At 39.8% G+C, this 20,304-nt stretch overlaps 1 protein-coding gene across 2 annotated transcripts; it reads left to right on the top strand.

The window, feature by feature from the left end:
• Positions 1-848: 848 nt before the first annotated feature.
• Positions 849-19,987, top strand: LOC148352295 (uncharacterized). 2 transcript variants are annotated; one of them, XM_088355249.1, is made up of 9 exons: positions 849-1,882; positions 3,748-4,506; positions 4,720-4,778; positions 8,379-8,444; positions 13,522-13,684; positions 13,747-13,854; positions 16,279-16,327; positions 18,015-18,158; positions 19,738-19,987. In XM_088355249.1, exons 1-8 carry the CDS (start codon positions 1,745-1,747, stop codon positions 18,134-18,136), a joined length of 1,464 nt encoding a protein of 487 aa, XP_088211375.1. In that variant the 5' UTR covers positions 849-1,744; the 3' UTR covers positions 18,137-18,158; positions 19,738-19,987. The 2 variants fall into 2 exon arrangements, with proteins under 2 accessions (XP_088211375.1, XP_088211376.1); XM_088355250.1 differs by lacking the exon at positions 8,379-8,444 and having other exon boundaries at positions 877-1,882.
• The last annotated feature ends 317 nt before the right edge of the window (positions 19,988-20,304 follow it).

Here is a 20,304-nt window from a genome sequence, read left to right as displayed (position 1 = left end):
TTAACTAATATGGTTAAGTCATTTTATTCAGAAAACAATTTTAAGATTACTAAGTTAATCATGATTAAACATGACTTTGCAATTTAGCTTTTGAGATCAAATTGGAATATTAAATTCTATGTGTGAATATTTATTTAACATGAAATAGATTACAAAGAGAGACCTTTTTTAAACTCAAGCTAATATAATTTGGTTTTAATCAAAAAGTATAAATATTATCAATAAATAGTTATTATTCGTTTTAACTTTGCAACACAGCTTTGGAGATAAAATGACACAAATTGGAAAATAAAATTCTATGTTTAAATCAATATTCATAAACTAATAATTTAATCACCAATTAAACACGTTCATTTTTAAATAGAATCTATAATTTAATTTTACATTTTATACATTTTCTTATCAAGCGTCTCTTTAATGACAGCCAAAATGGCGGCAGCGGCGAGTTTTATTGTATTATTTTCCCGCTTTCTGATTCCGTTATTAATAATTCAATACTCAAATAAACACAATTATTTTCGCTGACGTTCATTCCATTAAGTAATTACTTTAAATATATTTTATATTTCATACTTTTATAGTCCGGGTCTTTGGAAACTGGACCAAAATGGCGGCCGCACCGTGTTTTTTTTTAATTTTTATTTTTTATTTTTTTTATTCTAATTTTGCTCGCATGCCAACAATTAAGAATTCAATATTCTATTAAAAACACACATTTTCGCTGTCAATATTTTTTAGATAGTGTTCATTAAATCGATTTTATATTCCATACATTTAAGACGAGCAGGTATTTGGAAACATGGCGGCCGTCTAGGCTTTTTTTTTTAATTCCTCACTTGCCCTTTATGTTCCTAATAATTAAATACTCAAATAAACACACTTATTTTCTCTGAAGTTCATTCCATTAAGTAGTTACTTTAAATATATTTTATATTTCATACTTTTATAGTCCGGGTCTTTGGAAAGTGGACCAAAATGGCGGCCGCGGTGTGTTTTTATTTTAATTTAATTTTTTTAAAAATAATTTTATTTATTCTATTTTTGCTCGCTTGCCAATAATTAAGAATCAATATTCTATCAAAAACACAATTTATTGCTGCCGATATTTTTAGATAGCGTTCATTAAATCAATTTTATTTTCCATCCATTTAAGTCGAGCAGGTATTTGGAAACATGGCGGCCGTTTTTAATTCCTCACTTTATGTTCCTAATAATTCAATACTCATTTAAACGCACTCGTTTTCGCTGCCGTCGGTTCGTTTAAGTAGACTTTATGAATGACAATTTGCGCTAAGGTTTATATTTGATAAAATGCCGGTTACTGTTTATAACTCTGGTTAGCTTAGCATCGCTAATCAGCAGCTCACTTAAAACATTGTTTTTTGCGACCGGCAACGCCGAATAGAATCGTTTTTATAACCGGACCATCGATTATTATTTCTGCATTTTGACGTTTGTGGTCATTTTGCTGAAATTGAGTTTAAAAGCGGTTGTGACTTCACACACCCCGTTAGCCGCATAGGCTAGCCGGAGGCTAGCAGCTATCGTCTTATGCACCGAGTGACGTCCATTTTCTCTTCCAAAATGTTCAAATGAATTCCCTTATTTGGCTTTTGTGTTCGCAATATGTCGAGAAAAACGTGAGCATGGGTGGAGTTTCGTGTTTGCGTGGACGTTAGGAGATAAAAGTGATAAAAAACAACTCTTTGATGTTAAAGGTGCGCTGCAGTATCAAAGAGCTTTCATGGCTTTTAAGCAGATTTTTGGGGCTCGCCAGCCTCTTCTCCATCATCTTCTCCATCACTTGAGAAGGTTGATCACTGGACGTCTTCTCTTCTTCTCGATCAAGTCCAGAAGAAGTTCGCTAAGCGCTGCGCAACAGGTACGATTGCACATCTCTCCTGCAACCCCAACATGAGAAAAAAAAGATATGAAATATATTGGTTTGATTGAAATTTCTGCTGCTAAATGTAACTGCACTATTGTTATAAGGCACTATTCTTTATTGCTTTATTATTATATCAATTTAAGGCCAGTTTCTTTAAGCGCTACCTTTTAATTATTTCTTTTTTGGCTAATCCTCCTGATAGTCTTTTATCTTTTTTCTCTTCAAAGTCTTAATACCACATGTTTTATGTGTGATTTTGTTGCATACAATGTTTGAAATCAAAGACATGAAAAGACGATTCCATGCTTGTCAAGCTCCAGGGCTCCATGCCCTTATAAACTGTCGTATTTTCTCTTACAAAATATAAAATAATTTTACGCCATATTTTAATTTTCAAATGTGTTTATTGATGTAGTTTAACATGTTATATTGCGCATGTGTTTTGTTATATCATATACTGTATATTGTTAATTAACATTTTGTTGTGCGATACTGAGTTGCTCGTCATGAATGAGGTTTATTTAAAAAAAAAGTTCAAAAATGAAGTCGCTTGGACGTTCACTGTAGAAGGAAAAAATACATGCAAAGAGAATAAAGTAGAATTTTCTTATTCAAAATATTAATTCATTTTCTGCATTGAATTGGTAATATACTGATTAAAGGGATAACCACAAACCTGTTCTTTTTCCATTTTCTCCTTTTATACTTCCTATTAATCTTAACTTCTTTATACAATATATTAATTCGTAATATACTGCATCAAAGCAAGTGAGCCGTTTGAAAGCCGGCTCTCTTGAATGAGTTGAGCCCAAAAAGCCGCTTCTCTAAAAAGAGACTGACTTCCTTTCACTACACAACTACCGCATGAAATCCGATGTTTTTTAAGACCGCATGGATTTCAAATGGACTCAATCAACCCCGCCTGTTGTTTTCGGATCAGAATGGCTTACGGCGTTTTAATTCAGGCTCGGCCATTGTGACTCGATGATTGAATCCAAAGATAATTCAAAACTATGTTGTCATGTAGGCCTACTGCTCCGCTTTCGCTTTGTTCGCTTGTGATCGGAGTGATGCATGATGGGAAATCCCCAGGCGGCATACGCATGCGCACAGTAGCATCAAAGCGCTCGCTTCGTTTGCAACGGGAAAAAAAAAACGATACCGAGACAGAGGCTACTGCGGCGAACTCGTTTGACTTGATTGATTTGCCGTTTGGTGATCGTCGGTGTATACCGGATGGTACCCATTATTGACAAATTTGCGTTTTTCCGTACAGATTTTCTCGTACGTGGTACACGTCTTAAAATGCATAATAAACGTACTTTGTACAGCAAAAAGGTACAGGTTGACAGGTATGCGATTCTAATTCAAAATGCGAAATCATTCGGAACACAAGGAGCAAATCGGGGGCCATCACCACCCTAAACGAGCCACTCCACTGTGAAAACAAGGTAGCTTTTTGTTGCTGCTAAATGTTATTGCACTTCTTTTCGTTGCGCAACTGTTACGGGGCACTATTCTTTCATCACATGATTAGAAGATTTTGGCCAAATCTTTATGTTGTAAATATCTTTGACTATTCTTCCAGAATTTTTACTAAATTGTAGGTGGATAAATGTGTATTTTTTTACACAGTGGAATCCCCACTTAGGTTGCCGCCATGTTTGTCCGGCAGCCTGCCGCCATGCTCTGCAGTGTAGCACTGGCCCTCGCTCGCACCGAACGACACAGTGCCATCTTGTGGTCAAATATTACACTCAAGGGCTTTAAGGGACTTTAGTTTAAATATATATGATAAACAATTGTTGAACTATTGGCAAGCAACATGTTCTCACTCACGTTTCCATTTGTCCTTAAAGATCAAAGTGAGCAGAAAGTGCAGACGTCGGAGCATGGATCATCATTATCATCGGGTGCTGCCCACCACCATAGATGCAGATTCGGACAAGATGCTGGACAAAATTCTCAGTTCGCACGAGGCCATCTTGTTGGGGGACCCCCTGATGCCGTCCCCGCAGGAGGGGCCCCCCTCCGACCTGGAAAACCTGGAGCCTGTGACCGAGATCCAGCCATTAGGTTGCCCGGCATTAGGTTGCCAGCCACCAAATTGCCATCTGCTGGATTGCCAACAGCCAGATTACCAGTTGCCAGATTACCAGTTGCCGGATTGCCAGCTGCCAGATTACCAGCAGCCAAATTACCAGTTGCCGGATTGCCAGCAGCCAGATTATCAGTTTCCAGATTGCCAGCTGCCAGATTACCAGTTGCCGGATTGCCAGCCGCCAGATTACCAGTTGCCGGATTTCCAGCAGCCAGATTACCAGTTGCCGGATTTCCAGCAGCCAGGTTCCCAGTTGCCAGATTGCCCGTTGCTGGATTACCAGTTGCTGGATTGCCAGCAGCCAGGTTACCAGTTGCCGGATTGCCAGCCGCCAGATTATCAGTTGCAGGATTCCCAGCAGCCAAATTACCAGTTGTCGGATTGCCAGCAGCCAGATTACCAGTTGCCATACAGTCAGCAGCCAGATTGCCGTGACAATTTCTCCAACCTCCAGCAGAATTATTTCCGGCCCGACCACCCGTCTGACCGAGCCGTCCCCGCCGGCATCCAAAACCCGGTAAGCGCTTCCGTTTCACGCCAGTCTCCATTTCCTTACTGCGGACAAACTCCAAGGTTCGTACGCCTGCTTGAAATCCTTGAACAGGCTTAAATTTTGCCGCTTGAAAAAGTCTGGAAATTTCTGTTTTAAGGATTTTTTTTTGTTTTATTTTGAAAGACAAAGGGTACTTAAATGCAGCAATTTTGTTTCTGTTGTGTTCCCTCTTGCCAGGACCAAAACGTCTCTTTGATGCACAACAATGGAGTCAACGCGCCTCTTTCTGGAAGTCTGTGAGTGGCAAAAGATACTTTGCCTAAAAATGGTCCACTTTTTGTTAAATAACTATAATGCAAACTTTAACAATGCGAAACTTGAAATAGATGGACTCTAATTGAAACGGGCCTTTTCTTACTTTTGCCATCTTCTTTCTACGCTGAGAAAAAAATGCAATGACATAAAGTCACTCTCTTACCCCTTCCCCCCTGCCCGTGTTCTGCAGTCAAAACAGCTTTGATAACAGATAGTATAAGGACTCTTTGAACATAATTGGGCATTGTTAACACATACTTCATAGAGAAAATGATCTACTTTCAACTTTTTAACCCATTATGCCACATATCATTGGAAGGTGCAAACCCTTGGGATTCAAGATAGGACCGTTTCAAAATATAGTCGTCACAAAAACGTCACCATCAGTCTTAGACAAGGTAACCCACAAACTATACAGTTGGTATGAACCACCAAAAGGTTCCGTAATATTCCACCCATGAAACAATTCTTCACAAACTTGGTCGGTTTACATTCACGATAATCCAGTCCATCCAACCGTGTAAAATATTGACTTCAAAACACACGATACAGCCGACAAAAAAAAATCTGAATAGAATATACCTTTATTGTCATTGTTACAGAATGGGTTAACATATTGTGACAACGAAATTGGGCATGACACTCAACTCCAGTTTTACACATTCGCAGAAATCGGCCTAAAAGCATTCCTGCACGGTTGGATGTTCCTTTTTGCAATCCGTCTGTTCTGTCTCATAATTCCCTTTTAAAGTAGACAGACATGTATAGTCCTTTCTAAATTTGGCCGTAAGCCTTTGACCTTTCAATTGACACCACTCTCGACCAATAGCGGGCTTTTTTTCACAGTCCACAGGCCCGCATTTGTCTAAGAGGGCCCGGACTGATAAAACGGACATCTTGTCTTTTGGATTGACACATTGGTTAGCCAATGAAATTGCCAACATAAATATATGCACAGGGGCAGCACGGCGGCGCAGTGGTTAGCGCTTGTGCGGCACAGTTCATGTCATGGGAACCTGTCGTGGGTTCAAATCCAGCACTCTGGTTTCCTCCCACGTTCCAAAAACATGCATTTCAGGTGGATTGGCCGGTCCAAATTGTCCCTAGGTGTGAATGAGCGAATGAGTTGTCTGTCCCTGTGTGCCCTGCGATTGGCTGGCAACCAGTTTAGGGTGTCCCCTGCCCACTGTCCGGAGATGGCTGGAATGGGCTCCAGCCCCCCCGTGACCCTAATGAGGATAAGTGGTACGGCTAATGAATATATGCACATTTACGGTGCATATTCAAATCAAAGCCGAAAATAAACCTGCATAATGCAACTCGGGATCCATTTTTACGCGCGACTGTCACGCATCAGTGATTGGGGGCGGCATTAGCTCAGGAGGTATACCGCTCGTCTTGGGATCAAGAGATCACAGGTTCGATTCCCGGCTCCTCCGTGTTATATGTCGAAGTATCTTAATCAGACACTTAATCCCTAATGCCCCGAATAAGCTTGGCCGCTATTGATGTGTGAGTGTGTGTGTGAATGGGTAAGTGTGAAGCACATTGTAAAGTGCTTTTGGAGGTCTTCATTGACTTGAAAAGCGTTATAGAAATGCAGACCATTTACCATTAACCCTGGAAAGAGAAGTTGATAGGTTGGTCGTTTTGGTTGTAACATTTCTCAGAATTCACTGTGTGAATATAACTTGTTTTTATATTCCTAAATATAAAAACAATCTTTCACACACACACACACACACATGAAGTAACGTTTCAATAATCAGTCTAATTGCATCTCTTGTATGTTTATCAGTCTTGTACTCTTTTATTTTGAAGTCGCATTTCCTGTGTATTTTTCTGTTTCCTGTGTGAATAAAGTTAACTAGACACACGGGAGCGGGCAGTGCTGCCAAGGTGGTGGCCCGGATGGGCCACCGGACAGTGCTCTCCCGCTTGGGAATTTTTTTTTACCTTAATGCTTGTTTTTATTTGAGTAATTCTGCCAACATAGAGTTTATATAAGTTTTAACTTTATCAGAAGTCAAACACTTAGAACTCTTTCACAACGTGTAAACATTGGCCAGTACACGGTTGCAAAGATTTTAGAGCTGTAAACCGGTCATCTCCAAACGGCCACTTTCGGAAACGCACTTGCAGTGATGATTTCAGTTTGGGACAAAACCTAAGAGCGCTATCTTTCAAAAGAGACCAAGACCGTCTATTTTGCATTCAATTGACTATGGGTACGTCTTGGATTGAGATTTTTAGGACAATTTTCAAGGGCGTTTGGGGTGAAGGACACCTCGAATTCTGCACCCCACCTTTCAAATGGGAAGATAGTGTCACTCTTAAGACAATGGTATCGATCCAATCCTAGTAGATGGATAGATAGATAGATAGATAGATTGATGTCTAGATAGATTGATGTCTAGATCGATAGATTGATGTCTGGATAGATAGATGTCTAGATAGATATAGATAGATGTCTAGATAGATGTCTAGATAGATAGATGTGTAGATAGAAAGATGTCTAGATGTCTAGATGCCTAGATGGATGTTTAGATAGATAGATGTCTAGATGGATAGATAGATGGATGGATGGATGTCTAGATAGAAAGATGTCTAGATACATGTCAAGATAGATAGGTGCCTAGATACATGTCTAGATAGATAGATGTCTAGATAGATAGATAGATGTCTAGATAGATATAGATAGATGTCTAGATAGATATAGATAGATGTCTAGATAGATAGATGTGTAGATAGAAAGATGTCTAGATAGATGTCTAGATGGATGTTTAGATAGATAGATGTCTAGATAGATAGATGGATAGATGTCTAGATAGAAAGATGTCTAGATACATGTCAAGGTAGATAGATGCCTAGATACATGTCTAGATAGATGTCTAGATAGATGTCTAGATAGATAGATAGATGTCTAGATAGATAGATGTCTATATAGATGTCTACATAGATAGATGTCTACATAGATGTCTACATAGATAGATGTCTAGATAGATAGATGTCTAGATACATGTCTAGATAGATGGATAGATAGATAGATGTCTAGATATCTAGATGTCTAGATAGATAGAAAGATGTCATGTCTAGATAGATAGATAGATGCCTTGATAGGTAGATGTCTAGATAGATAGATACTTTATTCATCCCCGTAGGGAAATTCCCACTTTCAGCAGTATCATTGTGTTGAAAAATAAAATAAAAGATAGAATACAAAAATACCTGATATAACATGTCGATATAGAGTATTTAAATAGTACTATGGAAAATACACACTGTCATAAAAATAGGGTAATATTCAAATGTGTGGTTGGGGTTGAATGTGGGCTTTGACTCTCCCGGGTGGTGTTAAAGAGCCTCATGACATGAGGAAGAAATGATCTGGTACTTGCTCAGTCTGGACAATGACCATATTTGGATTGATCCGCCTACTTCTACCTGTCATCCCTTTTTGTCTTTCCAGGTCATTTGTTCATTTTGTGATGTGATATGTGTTGAAACATGGGGGGAAATACAAGCAAGTGATCTTAAAAAGTGTTGCATTTTTTTTTACCTATTTTGCCGCGTGTGTGCAGTCACGGCGAGATGACGGCGTCCGGGTCGTCTTTATCAGAGACGCCCACTGATGTCGTGCAGCCCTCGTGAGAAAACAAACTTTTCTTGATATAACCCTTGTGACAAGCGTGTTTTTTGGGTCATACGATGCATATCAGTTGACTTTATTTTAGGGCTGCAACAGTGAATTGATGAAATCGATTGTTAAATGCGTTGACAACAAATTAGATCATCCTTTCAATGCAAATGAGTGCATTGGAGGGCAGCACGGCGACACAGTTCTGAGGTCATGAGATCGAACTTCCTGTGTGGAGTTTGCATGTTCTCCCCGTGCTTGCGTGGGTATCCTCCGGGCACTCCGGTTTCCTCCCACTCTCCAAAAACATGCATGTCAGGTTGATTGGGCTGGTCCAAATTGTCCCTAGGTGTGAATGAGCGAGCGAATTGTCTGTCTCTATGTGCCCTGGCAACCGGTTCAGGGTGTCCCCTGCCCACTGCCCCACAATAGCTAGGATGGGCTCCGGCACCCCCGCGACCCTACTGAGGATAAGCGGTGCAGATAATGGATGGATAGATGGAGTACATTGGATCTCCTTGTGAGGTCTGGGGTTGTGGTACCACTTTAATCCAGCAGAGGGTGCTTTGATTATTATAAAGATAGCTTACTTTTTTTTTTTTAATTCTTTTTTTTTTTCTTTGCATCATTTCAAACAAAATTGGCACAGAACAGTCAAACACCACAACATTTTCAAGGGAACAGAAAGTGATGCAGAAATACTGAGAAAAACAAGAAAAAATATAAATATAAAAAGTAAAAGGAAAAATCATAATGTTCATCTCAACACAAGGGGCAAATTCTTAAGCATATTATTTATCATTTGCACATTGGGATTATTAATCATTAATTTAAAGATTTAACACTTAAAAATTTGACAAGCGGGTTCACATTTTGGATTTTTAGGGCGAATGCAAGTTTAGCAACACATTGAATTGATTGCACCTTCCTATTTTGGATGATAAGTCAAAGTGTAATCTGATCTTTAGATAAGATGCTCGGAAACGAGTATCTTACACATTTGCAGGTGTATAGCATACATTTGGAAGTATTTGTATTATTTGCCAAGCACTTTTGGATGTTCTATTGTTATATATTATCGAATATCCTGATGTTTCGTGTACTATCCATCCAAAACATCAATATTTGAATAGTTTTAAAAAACCCCATTCATCAAAGGATTTATCAACCGATTCATCGATGATTAAGACAGTTAGTCGTAGATAACTCGGCTGTTTAGGAATACTTTGAATTGTAGTCAGAAATTGGTACATGCCTCTTCTTTGACAACTAGCAGTTTTCCCCCAGAATGTAAGTTTTTACATGTTAATTTTGTCTGCCAATCCCTATTATTTGGGTGTAGTGGTGTGAACACTCGCCCCTCCAAAAATATATTTGGGATACTAATAGGCGCTTTGCATGGCTGACTCCCTATTGGTGTGTGAGTGTCTGTGTGAATGGGTAAGTGTGACGCACATTGTAAAGCGCTTTGGGAAGTCTTCATTGACTTGAAAAGCGCTATATAAATGCAGACAATTTACCATTTGCCTTTTAGCATCTTGATTATCCTCAAAGCGTTTGGAGGCTGACTCCCTATTGGGGTGTGAGTGTGTGTGTGAATGGGTAAGTGTGAAGCACATTGTAAAGCGCTTTGGGGGCTCTTCATTGACTTGAAAAGCGCGATATAAATGTAGACCATTTAGCATCTTGATTATCCTCAAAACGTTGGGAGGCTGACTCCCTATTGGTGTGTGAGTGTGTGTGGGAATGGGTATGTGTGAAGCACATTGTAAAGCCCTTTGGTAGTTCTTCATTGACTTGAAAAGCGCTATAGAAATGCAGACCATTTGGCATCTTGATGATCCTCAAAACGTTGGGAGGCTGACTCCCTATTGGTGTGTGTGAATGGGTACGTGTGAAGCACATTGTAAAGCGCTTTGGGCGGTCTTCATTGACTTGAAAAGCGCTATAGAAATGCTAGCAGACCATTTAGCATCTTGATTATCCTCAAAACTTTTGGAGGCTGACTCCCTATTGGTGTGTGAGTGTGTGTGGGAATGGGTAAGTGTGAAGCACATTGTAAAGCGCTTTGGGAGGTCTTCATTGACTTGAAAAAGCGCTATAGAAATGCAGACCATTTAGCATCTTGATTATCCTCAAAACGTTTGGAGGCTGACTCCCTATTGATGTGTGTGAGCGTGTGTGTGAATGGGTACGTGTGAAGCACATTGTAAAGCGCTTTGGGAGGTCTTCATTGACTTGAAAAAGCGCTATAGAAATGCAGACCATTTAGCATCTTGATTATCCTCAAAACGTTTGGAGGCTGACTCCCTATTGGTGTGTGAGTGTCTGTGGGAATGGGTAAGTGTGACGCACATTGTAAAGCGCTTTGGGAAGTCTTCATTGACTTGAAAAGCGCTATATAAATGCAGACAATTTACCATTTGCCTTTTAGCATCTTGATTATCCTCAAAGCGTTTGGAGGCTGACTCCCTATTGGGGTGTGAGTGTGTGTGTGAATGGGTAAGTGTGAAGCACATTGTAAAGCGCTTTGGGGGCTCTTCATTGACTTGAAAAGCGCGATATAAATGTAGACCATTTAGCATCTTGATTATCCTCAAAACGTTGGGAGGCTGACTCCCTATTGGTGTGTGAGTGTGTGTGGGAATGGGTATGTCAAGTCAAGTCATTTTTATTTGTATAGCCCTAAATCACGAAGAGTCTCAAAGGGCTTCACAGATATGTGTGAAGCACATTGCAGACCATTTGGCATCTTGATGATCCTCAAAACGTTGGGAGGCTGACTCCCTATTGGTGTGTGTGAATGGGTACGTGTGAAGCACATTGTAAAGCGCTTTGGGCGGTCTTCATTGACTTGAAAAGCGCTATAGAAATGCTAGCAGACCATTTAGCATCTTGATTATCCTCAAAACTTTTGGAGGCTGACTCCCTATTGGTGTGTGAGTGTGTGTGGGAATGGGTAAGTGTGAAGCACATTGTAAAGCGCTTTGGGAGGTCTTCATTGACTTGAAAAAGCGCTATAGAAATGCAGACCATTTAGCATCTTGATTATCCTCAAAACGTTTGGAGGCTGACTCCCTATTGATGTGTGTGAGCGTGTGTGTGAATGGGTACGTGTGAAGCACATTGTAAAGCGCTTTGGGCGGTCTTCATTGACTTGAAAAGCGCTATAGAAATGCTAGCAGACCATTTAGCATCTTGATTATCCTCAAAACGTTTGGAGGCTGACTCCCTATTGGTGTGTGAGTGTGTGTGGGAATGGGTAAGTGTGAAGCACATTGTAAAGCGCTTTGGGAGGTCTTCATTGACTTGAAAAAGCGCTATAGAAATGCAGACCATTTAGCATCTTGATTATCCTCAAAACGTTTGGAGGCTGACTCCCTATTGATGTGTGTGAGCGTGTGTGTGAATGGGTACGTGTGAAGCACATTGTAAAGCGCTTTGGGCGGTCTTCATTGACTTGAAAAGCGCTATAGAAATGCTAGCAGACCATTTAGCATCTTGATTATCCTCAAAACGTTTGGAGGCTGACTCCCTATTGGTGTGTGAGTGTGTGTGGGAATGGGTAAGTGTGAAGCACATTGTAAAGCGCTTTGGGAGGTCTTCATTGACTTGAAAAAGCGCTATAGAAATGCAGACCATTTAGCATCTTGATTATCCTCAAAACGTTTGGAGGCTGACTCCCTATTGATGTGTGTGAGCGTGTGTGTGAATGGGTACGTGTGAAGCACATTGTAAAGCGCTTTGGGAGCTCTTCATTGACTTGAAAAGCGCTATAGAAATGCAGAAAATTTACATCATACTATTGACTCCACTGCACTGAAATGAAAAATGGCAAAATAACAGGGAATGCATTGAAATACACAATATTTATGATATATAAATGATGAATTTGCATTTGAAGATGTATTTGGAAGCCAATCACATATTATACACAAAACATACTTATGCACATTATATCAGGGTAGAGTAGGTTCCCCTTTAGCACTAGAGTCATAGGGGCAGCATTTCCAGTGGTGTGTCTTAGGCAAGGCCAACAAATGATTCCACCCGGTCTAGAACCGGGGGCCTTTCGCATGTCGGGCAATTTCATAGTGCCGTGGTTAGCACATTGGTCTAACACAGGGGTGTCAAACTGGTTTTAGCTGGGGGCCACGAATGCTAATAAAAAATCTCACGGGGGCCGGACTAGTAAGTTAAGGAGAAAAAGACAGAGAAAGAGAGGGAGGGAAAGAGAGAGCGATAAACGGATAGGGAGAACAAGGGACACCGAGTAACAGTGAGAGAAAAAGAGCAGAATGGAGATATGAATGGAGATGGGGGGAAATGAATATACAGAGAAAAAGAAAGTAAAAAAAGAGAAAGATAAAAAGAATAAGAGAAGTGAAACGACGGAAAGAAATAGTCAGAAGGAGAAAAAGACAAAGTGAGGTGCGAGGGAGAGAGAGAGAGAGAGGTTGAAAGGGAAAGAGTGAGAAAGAAAGAGAAAAATGGAAAGAAAGAGAATTAAGGTTTAAATTAGAGAGAGAAAATAGAAAGAGAGCAAGACAGAGAAAAAGAAAGAGTTGGAGAGTGAGAGAGAAAAAGAGAGAGAAAGAGAGAGTGAACAGGAGAAAGAAAAAGAGGGAGGAATAAATCAAAAAAGAAGTGAGTCAGAGAGAAATGGAGAAATACTACCACGATTGTTTTGCATGTGTTAACTGGCTTGGGTGGCATCCGGTGGAAATATTTCAAACTACAGCTCATTTTCCTCTTGCGCTTCTCTCACTGTTGTCTTGTTGGCCGGATTCAAACCATTGGTGGGCCTGATCTGGCCTGTTCGACACCTGTGGTCTAACACGTGAAAGTTCCCTGCACTTAAGAATGGATTTAATCGATTCGTTGTTGCGGCCCTACTTTGAAAGTGCTTGAGTTTGGCCATGAAAAAATTCTACAAACCCCGAAGATATGCTCCCCTGGTGTTTACCTTTCAATGCTCCCCATTTGATTGATAATACAAACAACATGAAAATGTTCGTGGCCGCGTGCCAGGAGGGTTCCGTTTTCAGTGTGGTTTTTTTGTGCCACTCTGTTCGATTATGTGGCAGGAGGAGAAGACGAAAGAACCCCCGGCGGGGCCCTCAAGGAGGTCCTTACGTCAAGAAGCCGCTCAACGCTTTCATGATGTTTCGCCGGGAGCAGCGTTCCAACGTGGCGGCCCTCCACCAAATCACCAACTCTGCTTTAGTCAATAAAACCCTGGGCACCATGGTGAGAAACCAGAGTCCTTTTCCGGAATCGCGCGGGAATTCTGATTTCGCTCTGTTCGGCAGTGGAAATCGCTCTCCGCGGCGGAGCAGGCCAAATATTACCGACAAGCCGAGGAGCAGAAAATCCTGCACGAGCTCCTGCATCCTCAATGGTCTTGCATCAACAACTACGTGAGAAATACACTACTTCTCTTTTGGGGGTATCCCCTGCTTTTGTCTCTTATTGTGCAGAAGTCTGGGGCAATCATTACAAAAGTTGACTACAGCCCCTTTTTATCCTCCAAAATCGTGCAATGAGAGGGTAAGATATCAAGATCATACTCATATTTTATTCCTGCAGTCCAAATGATTCAAATTGGATGATTTAGTCAAAATTTTCACTGCACAACTGCTATTTAAGGTCAACAAAAACATAGTGCCAAAAACATCCATAAATTATTCATTCGGAAAGAGGGAAATTATAATTTAAGGGGCCGTACTCAATTCATAATCCCAAAGGTGAGAACCACCAGGAAAAGTATGTGTGCGTCTGTGTGCGGAGTCAAACTTCGGAACAATTTACAAGACGAGATCAAACAATGTCCAACAATTCACGTGTTCAAATTTAAATACAAAAAAAACATTCCTGGCGGAATACAGAGATGAAGAAAATGGGTGATACGAGAGATTGGGAATAGTGCGTCTAGAACAGGGGTGTCAGACTCGTTTTAGCTTGGGGCCACAAATGCTGTAAAAAAAATCTCACGGCGGCTGGACTAGTAGGTTTAAGAGAAAAAGAGAGGGAGGGAAAGAGAGAGCGATAAACAGATAGGGAGAACAAAGGAGACAGAGTAACAGTGAGAGAAAAAAAGAGCAGAATGGAGAAGAAGGGGGGAATGGATATAGAGAAAAAAAAAGTGAAAAAAGAAAAAGATGGAAAGAATAAGAGAAGTGGAATGACAGAAAGAAAGAGTCAGCAGGAGAAAAAGAGACAAAGTGAGGAGAGAGAGAGAGAGAGAGAGAGAGAGAGAGAGAGAGAGAGAGAGAGAGAGAGAGAGAGAGAGAGAGAGAGAGAGAGAGAGAGAGAGAGAGAGAGAGAGAGAGAGAGAGAGAGAGAGAGAGAGAGAGAGAGAGAGAGAGAGAGAGAGAGAGAGAGAGAGAGAGAGAGATGTCAAAAAAGGTAAAGAAAGAGAGAGAAATGGAGAAATACGACCACAATTGTTTTGCAAGTGTTAACTGGCTTGGGTGACATCCAGTGGAAATATTTAAAACTACAGCTCATTTTCCTCTTGCGCTTCTCTCACTGTTGTCTTGCGGGCTTAAACCATCGGTGGGCCTGATCTGTTTGACACCTGTGCTCTAGAACTATGGTTAACTTTGTGTTATTGTTGCTATTGTTATATCATAACTCTTATTATTAATATTAATACAATTGTTGTTATATAATTGGTGTATTTAATAGGGAAGATGAAGGGTTAGGTAATATAAGCATCGGCTTCTGACTACCCCTTTTCCAACATATTATGTAACATTATTTGGTTTTTGAGTTAGTTTTTGTTCTCTTTTTATTTTAATGTTCGAATAAAGTTTTCATTCATTCATCATTCATTCAAGTGGGGGGAGGAAGGTCCCGCAAAGTTTTATTTAAAGGCGGGGTGCATCATTTGAGAACTTGAAGCCAGTAGATGGCGCTAGAGTCACACACCATTCTGCATGCTTTTCTTGTATAAACGTTCTTTTTTCATCTCTTTGGGCGTTTGTTCTTCCCAAAACAGGCCTCTTAATGTCAAATAAAAGCAGATAAGCATCATGGAAAATAAAGCATAAAGGCTGTTGAAACTCAGAGAGGCATTGTTAACACATACCTAATGGGGAAAGTATTTCACTATTAACTTATTTAGGGCACCTCAAGCGGCACCTTCTATCTTTTACATTTTGAATTGAATTTCTGTACTTTTCTCTTGCATTTGTTTTATTGATCACATCGTTTGTACAGGTGCTTGAAATCCTTGAAAATGCTAGAAATGTAATGGTTTTTTTTCCAGGATTGAAAGGTGCTCAAGTTTCCTGCAGAGTGCTTGATTCTTAACAATGTAATTAAAGCCCCGATGTGCAATATTAGGCCACTAGAGGGCACTATTTTGTCCGGTACGAGCGAGGTCACGTTATATACTCGACACAGCGTGGCGGCAGGATGCTGGACCAACATGGCGGGGACCTCATTGGGGATTCCAAATACGCATTTTTCAACCTATGATTATGTATCAAAATGAACATCGGTATTATAGTTCATGTATTTTTGCCTAGTAGTCATTTTTGTACCACTAGGAGGCACCAAATATAACACACTGTCCCTTAAATAACATTTTCTTTGGTCATTAGGAGGCGCTACAATATACACCACGTCCCTTTGTGCAAGTTAGCATTCAGTCGCTATTTTTTGCAGCAGTTTTAAGTTTGCATTCAAATGGATCCGAAATGAGATCGTATTGTTTGAACAGTTTGCACGCGGGACATTAATTTTTGCAATCAAAACTTTGCATAAATCTGTGTTGAGTGGGCCTTCATACTTCCAAATGTTAACCGTATTATTTATTTTATTTTTGCGTGTGACAGGGCCAAAAGAGGAAGCGTGTTCGCAGCAAGGCCGGCAGCAGCGCCACAAGTAAGTCGCATCTCTGTGGAGCAGGGGTCTCCGAGGTGGCGCCCCCTAAGGACAGTTGAGGTGCCCGCGGACCCGTTGTGAAAATTGCTCACCGTTGCCATTTGTCCCATTTTCTTAATACTTAACCCGTAATAACATATCAACAACATAGCGACAGACGGCTGTCAAAGTCTTGTTCCACGGACAGACTTCTTCCTCATGCCATGAGGCTCTTTAACTCCACCCGGGGGAGTAAAAGCCCACATTAAACCACACCCCCACATTTGCATATTACCCTATTTTTATTGCAGTGTAGCACTATTTAAATACTCTATAGCAAAACGTTATATTGGGTATTTTTGTATTGTATATCTTTTATTTTTCAACACAAAGTTACTGCTAGAAGTGTGAATTTCCGTATGGGGATGAATAAAGTATCTCTATCTTTATCTATCTCTCTATTTCTATCCATCTCTCTATCTCTATCTATTTTTCTTTCTATCTCTCTCTCTCTCTCTCTCTATCTCTATCTCTATCTCTATCTCTAAATCTCTCTATCTCTAAATCTCTCTCTATATCTATCTATCTCTATCTTGTAATAACATGTTAAGTTAGGGTTCTATATTTTAAATTAAAAAATATATTTCCAGTTGATGGCCTTGATGGACAAACATATATATATATATATATATATATATATACATAATGGCGGCGCCCTCTGTTGGCTGCGGCTGCATCGGCTCGCTACAACGGGTCAGGTGTATCGACATTTCGTTCTGTGTACATTGTTACAAAGAATGACAATACAAAGGAAATTATTATTATTATTATTATTATATATATATATATATTAAAGTTCTGATCATTATTTTCAAACGATTAAGAGATCGAACGAGAATCTCCATGTATTAAACAAATGTATTCATGCTTTGATTGATTTATTTGACAGGAAATTCAACAAACTCAATTCCAATGTATGCGTTTCATAAAACGAATGAGCAAATAATGTGCAGTTCTGTTTCGCTCGCTCTCTGGCTACCTTTTTAGCTTTGTAGGTAGCTAGCTAGCTAGTTTAAATGTTCATTTTTAAATGCTAGCTTGCCAACATTTCATCTTTTTTGCTGGTTATCTAGCAACAGTTTTGCCTCCTTTCTAGCCAGCGCTCTCGTTTTTACCTTTATATCTGGCTATTGAGTTGGCCTTTAACACTTTTAGCTAGCTTTTTTATTTTTTACCTGTTTACGAGAGAACTATCTAGCTACATTTTTAGCTGTTTAGCAAGCTAACTAGCTAAGTTGCTATTTTTGAGATTCATATGAGACTGGATGCTTTTTGCACTTATTACTAACAAAAAGTAGCTTAAAAAAAAAAAAAGTCGAAAAAAGGGGGCCATGGGGCCCATCCCGCCTGCAGATCCATAGTATTTATATATACATACAGAAATCTCCATCTTGGAGTTCTTTACCCATCCATTTAAAAAAAACTTTTATCAAATAAAATATTATTAGGTCCATCTTTTGAAGCACTACATTTGATATTTCTGTAATGTTGTTGTATTCTTTTTGTATTTTTGTGGTATTTCTGCAGAGGTATTTTTGTTTTTCGTAGTAGGTATTTTAGTGGTATGTCTAGTATTACTGAAATATTTTTGGGGTTTGACCGTAGTAGAATATTTGTAGTATATCTTTGTGGACTTGCCTTCATCTAGATGCTCCGGAGGTCGGCGCTCCCGTGCCGGATGTCCGTCCCGCCCCCGACCACTGTCCCTTCTTTCGTTACCACCCGGGCTCGGTGGGGGTTACGCCAGGCTACCCACACCCCCTCGGATAGGCCTCACTGCTAATAACGTGAGGTATTACACTTGTTTTTGATATGATTTGGGAAGTGGGCTGTGTATGCAAATGACCTGTCTTCTTGTTGCTCTATCGATAAAGTATTTTTTTTCATTTTCAGTTTATGGTCCCTGTGGTTTATTTTTGCTGTGATTTTGGATTGGACTATATGTTTTTGAAGTTTTACTGACAGTATTTCTTTTTTTATTTTCTAAAAATATATAAAAAAATACTAAATACGAGCACACATGATCCACAAATGAACATTTTCTTTACTTGGTTTTTACTTTTTTTTTAAGTAAAGTAATCATACAAATCAGCTAAATGTGTGCAAGATCTTGACTTTATTTGATATATTCTATTATTTTTTTTGCAAATTAAGTGATCAAATATGCTGTACTTTCTCATGAGCAGACAATTTGTAAACAAAACCAAAATATAGCAATCTGCTTAATGTTAGAGTTACTCCATTGATGACTAGAAAACTAGAAGCTAGACTAGAAAACTAGAAGCTAGTGAAGGATGTTTTTGCTTTTTTTGTAAAGATAAAATGGAGCAATTTCTCGCGGCACACTAGAAAAGGTCTCACTGCACTCTCGTGTGCCCCGGCATACTGATTGAAAAACACTGATCTATGGCACCGGTGGTCTCGTGGTTAGGATTTGGCGCTCTCACCGCTGCCACCTGGGTTAGATTTCCGTTGCGTCTCATGTTTTGCGATTGTGGTCATACTGCTTTCTTTTTCAAGCCCCCCAAAAAATGCACGTTATACACAGAATAGATATGGGGTTTTCAGGTCCGATACCATTTATTAGTATTACGAGGAGGCCGATATTTGGAGCCCATATATTTTTGCTGTAAAAGCTTAAAAATTGTCGTAAGACATTTTAGTACATCAAAAAGAAACAAAAAGTGTTTGTTATGAATTCAAATGAAACTTTTATGCTCCGAGAAACCTTTTACTGTTACAATTTCAAAATAATTCAACCAAAAACAGTGCAGGAAATAAAATGGTGCTTGGCAGCAAATTGTATAAAGGTGCATAACAACTCGAATAGCTCACTGATTTTTTTGATACAGGAAATCTTTAAAAATGGCAATACAACCATTTGAATTGAAAAGTGTGGGCACTCCTGGATTAGAGCCAAATTGACCAACTACTGTTGTGGTAACAGCTAATCACTTCCACTCAAGCGTGCTTTCTATGCAATCTCACAAACACACATGCCTGATTGACCAACTCATGTTGTGATAAGAGCTAATCTAGCAGTCTCCAGCTGAACACGCATGTTGGGACAAGTTAGCTGAACTTCTGCTGTAATTGTTCCCCCTCTAGTGGCTCTGAGAGGAAGAGAAAGAGACAGTCCGGGCTGTAAGAGACTTTTTTATCGGCTCATCGAACGAATAAAAATGCCGATACCGACATCTGTCATATTCCCAAATATCAGTACTTGTCATGGGCCCGCCCGATAATCGCTCGACCTTTACCTATTTACAATACCTACTTTAAACTAACTTGAAACATTTGTGTTTTTTATTTTGTATGTTTGTCCACTTGGTTGTGCTAATTCTAACCTTTGCATGTTTGTTGTGCGCAAGGTGGGGAGGACACTTGGACCTGAGACATGTTGACCGGAGGAGAAAAAGTCTACACAAAAACAAATAAAATAATTTCGTAAGCTACTCAATGCATGCTCTTTGAGTTAAATTCTTGACTATAATTTTCACTTTGAACTCCTTTTCTACCGTTGACGAATAAAAAGGTCAAAATCTGTCGTGAATTCTGTGACCCTTGACTGCTCTAGACACCATTTTCCTTCTAAATAGGTTGAATAAAGGGTTAAAACACCAGTGTGTAATATTTGACCACTAGATGGCACTGTTGTCTCATGCGGAAAAAAAACCAGTGCCACTGCAAGCAGTAAGATGGCAGACAAACATGGCGGAAACTTGTAGGTAGGACTATTTCAAAGAAATACAAACTTCTCAAACTATGATTAACCCTAACCCAGTACTAAAAATCAATGTTTTTTGTTTTTTCGCTGAAGGAAATTTTTTTTGTACCACTAGGAGGCACTAAAAAGAAAATAAATAGAGCGCAGGTGTCAAACAGGCGGCATGCGGGCCAGATCAGGCCCGCTAAGGGATTGAATCCGGCCCGCGAGA

This window comes from Urocampus carinirostris, chromosome 15 (assembly GCF_059441175.1).
Source record: "Urocampus carinirostris isolate Australia breed hairy pipefish chromosome 15, RoL_Ucar_1.0, whole genome shotgun sequence".
Taxonomy (NCBI): Eukaryota; Metazoa; Chordata; class Actinopteri; order Syngnathiformes; family Syngnathidae; genus Urocampus; species Urocampus carinirostris.
The sequence above is the reverse complement of the archived record's forward strand: the minus strand, read 5'-3'. Positions and strand labels throughout refer to the sequence as shown.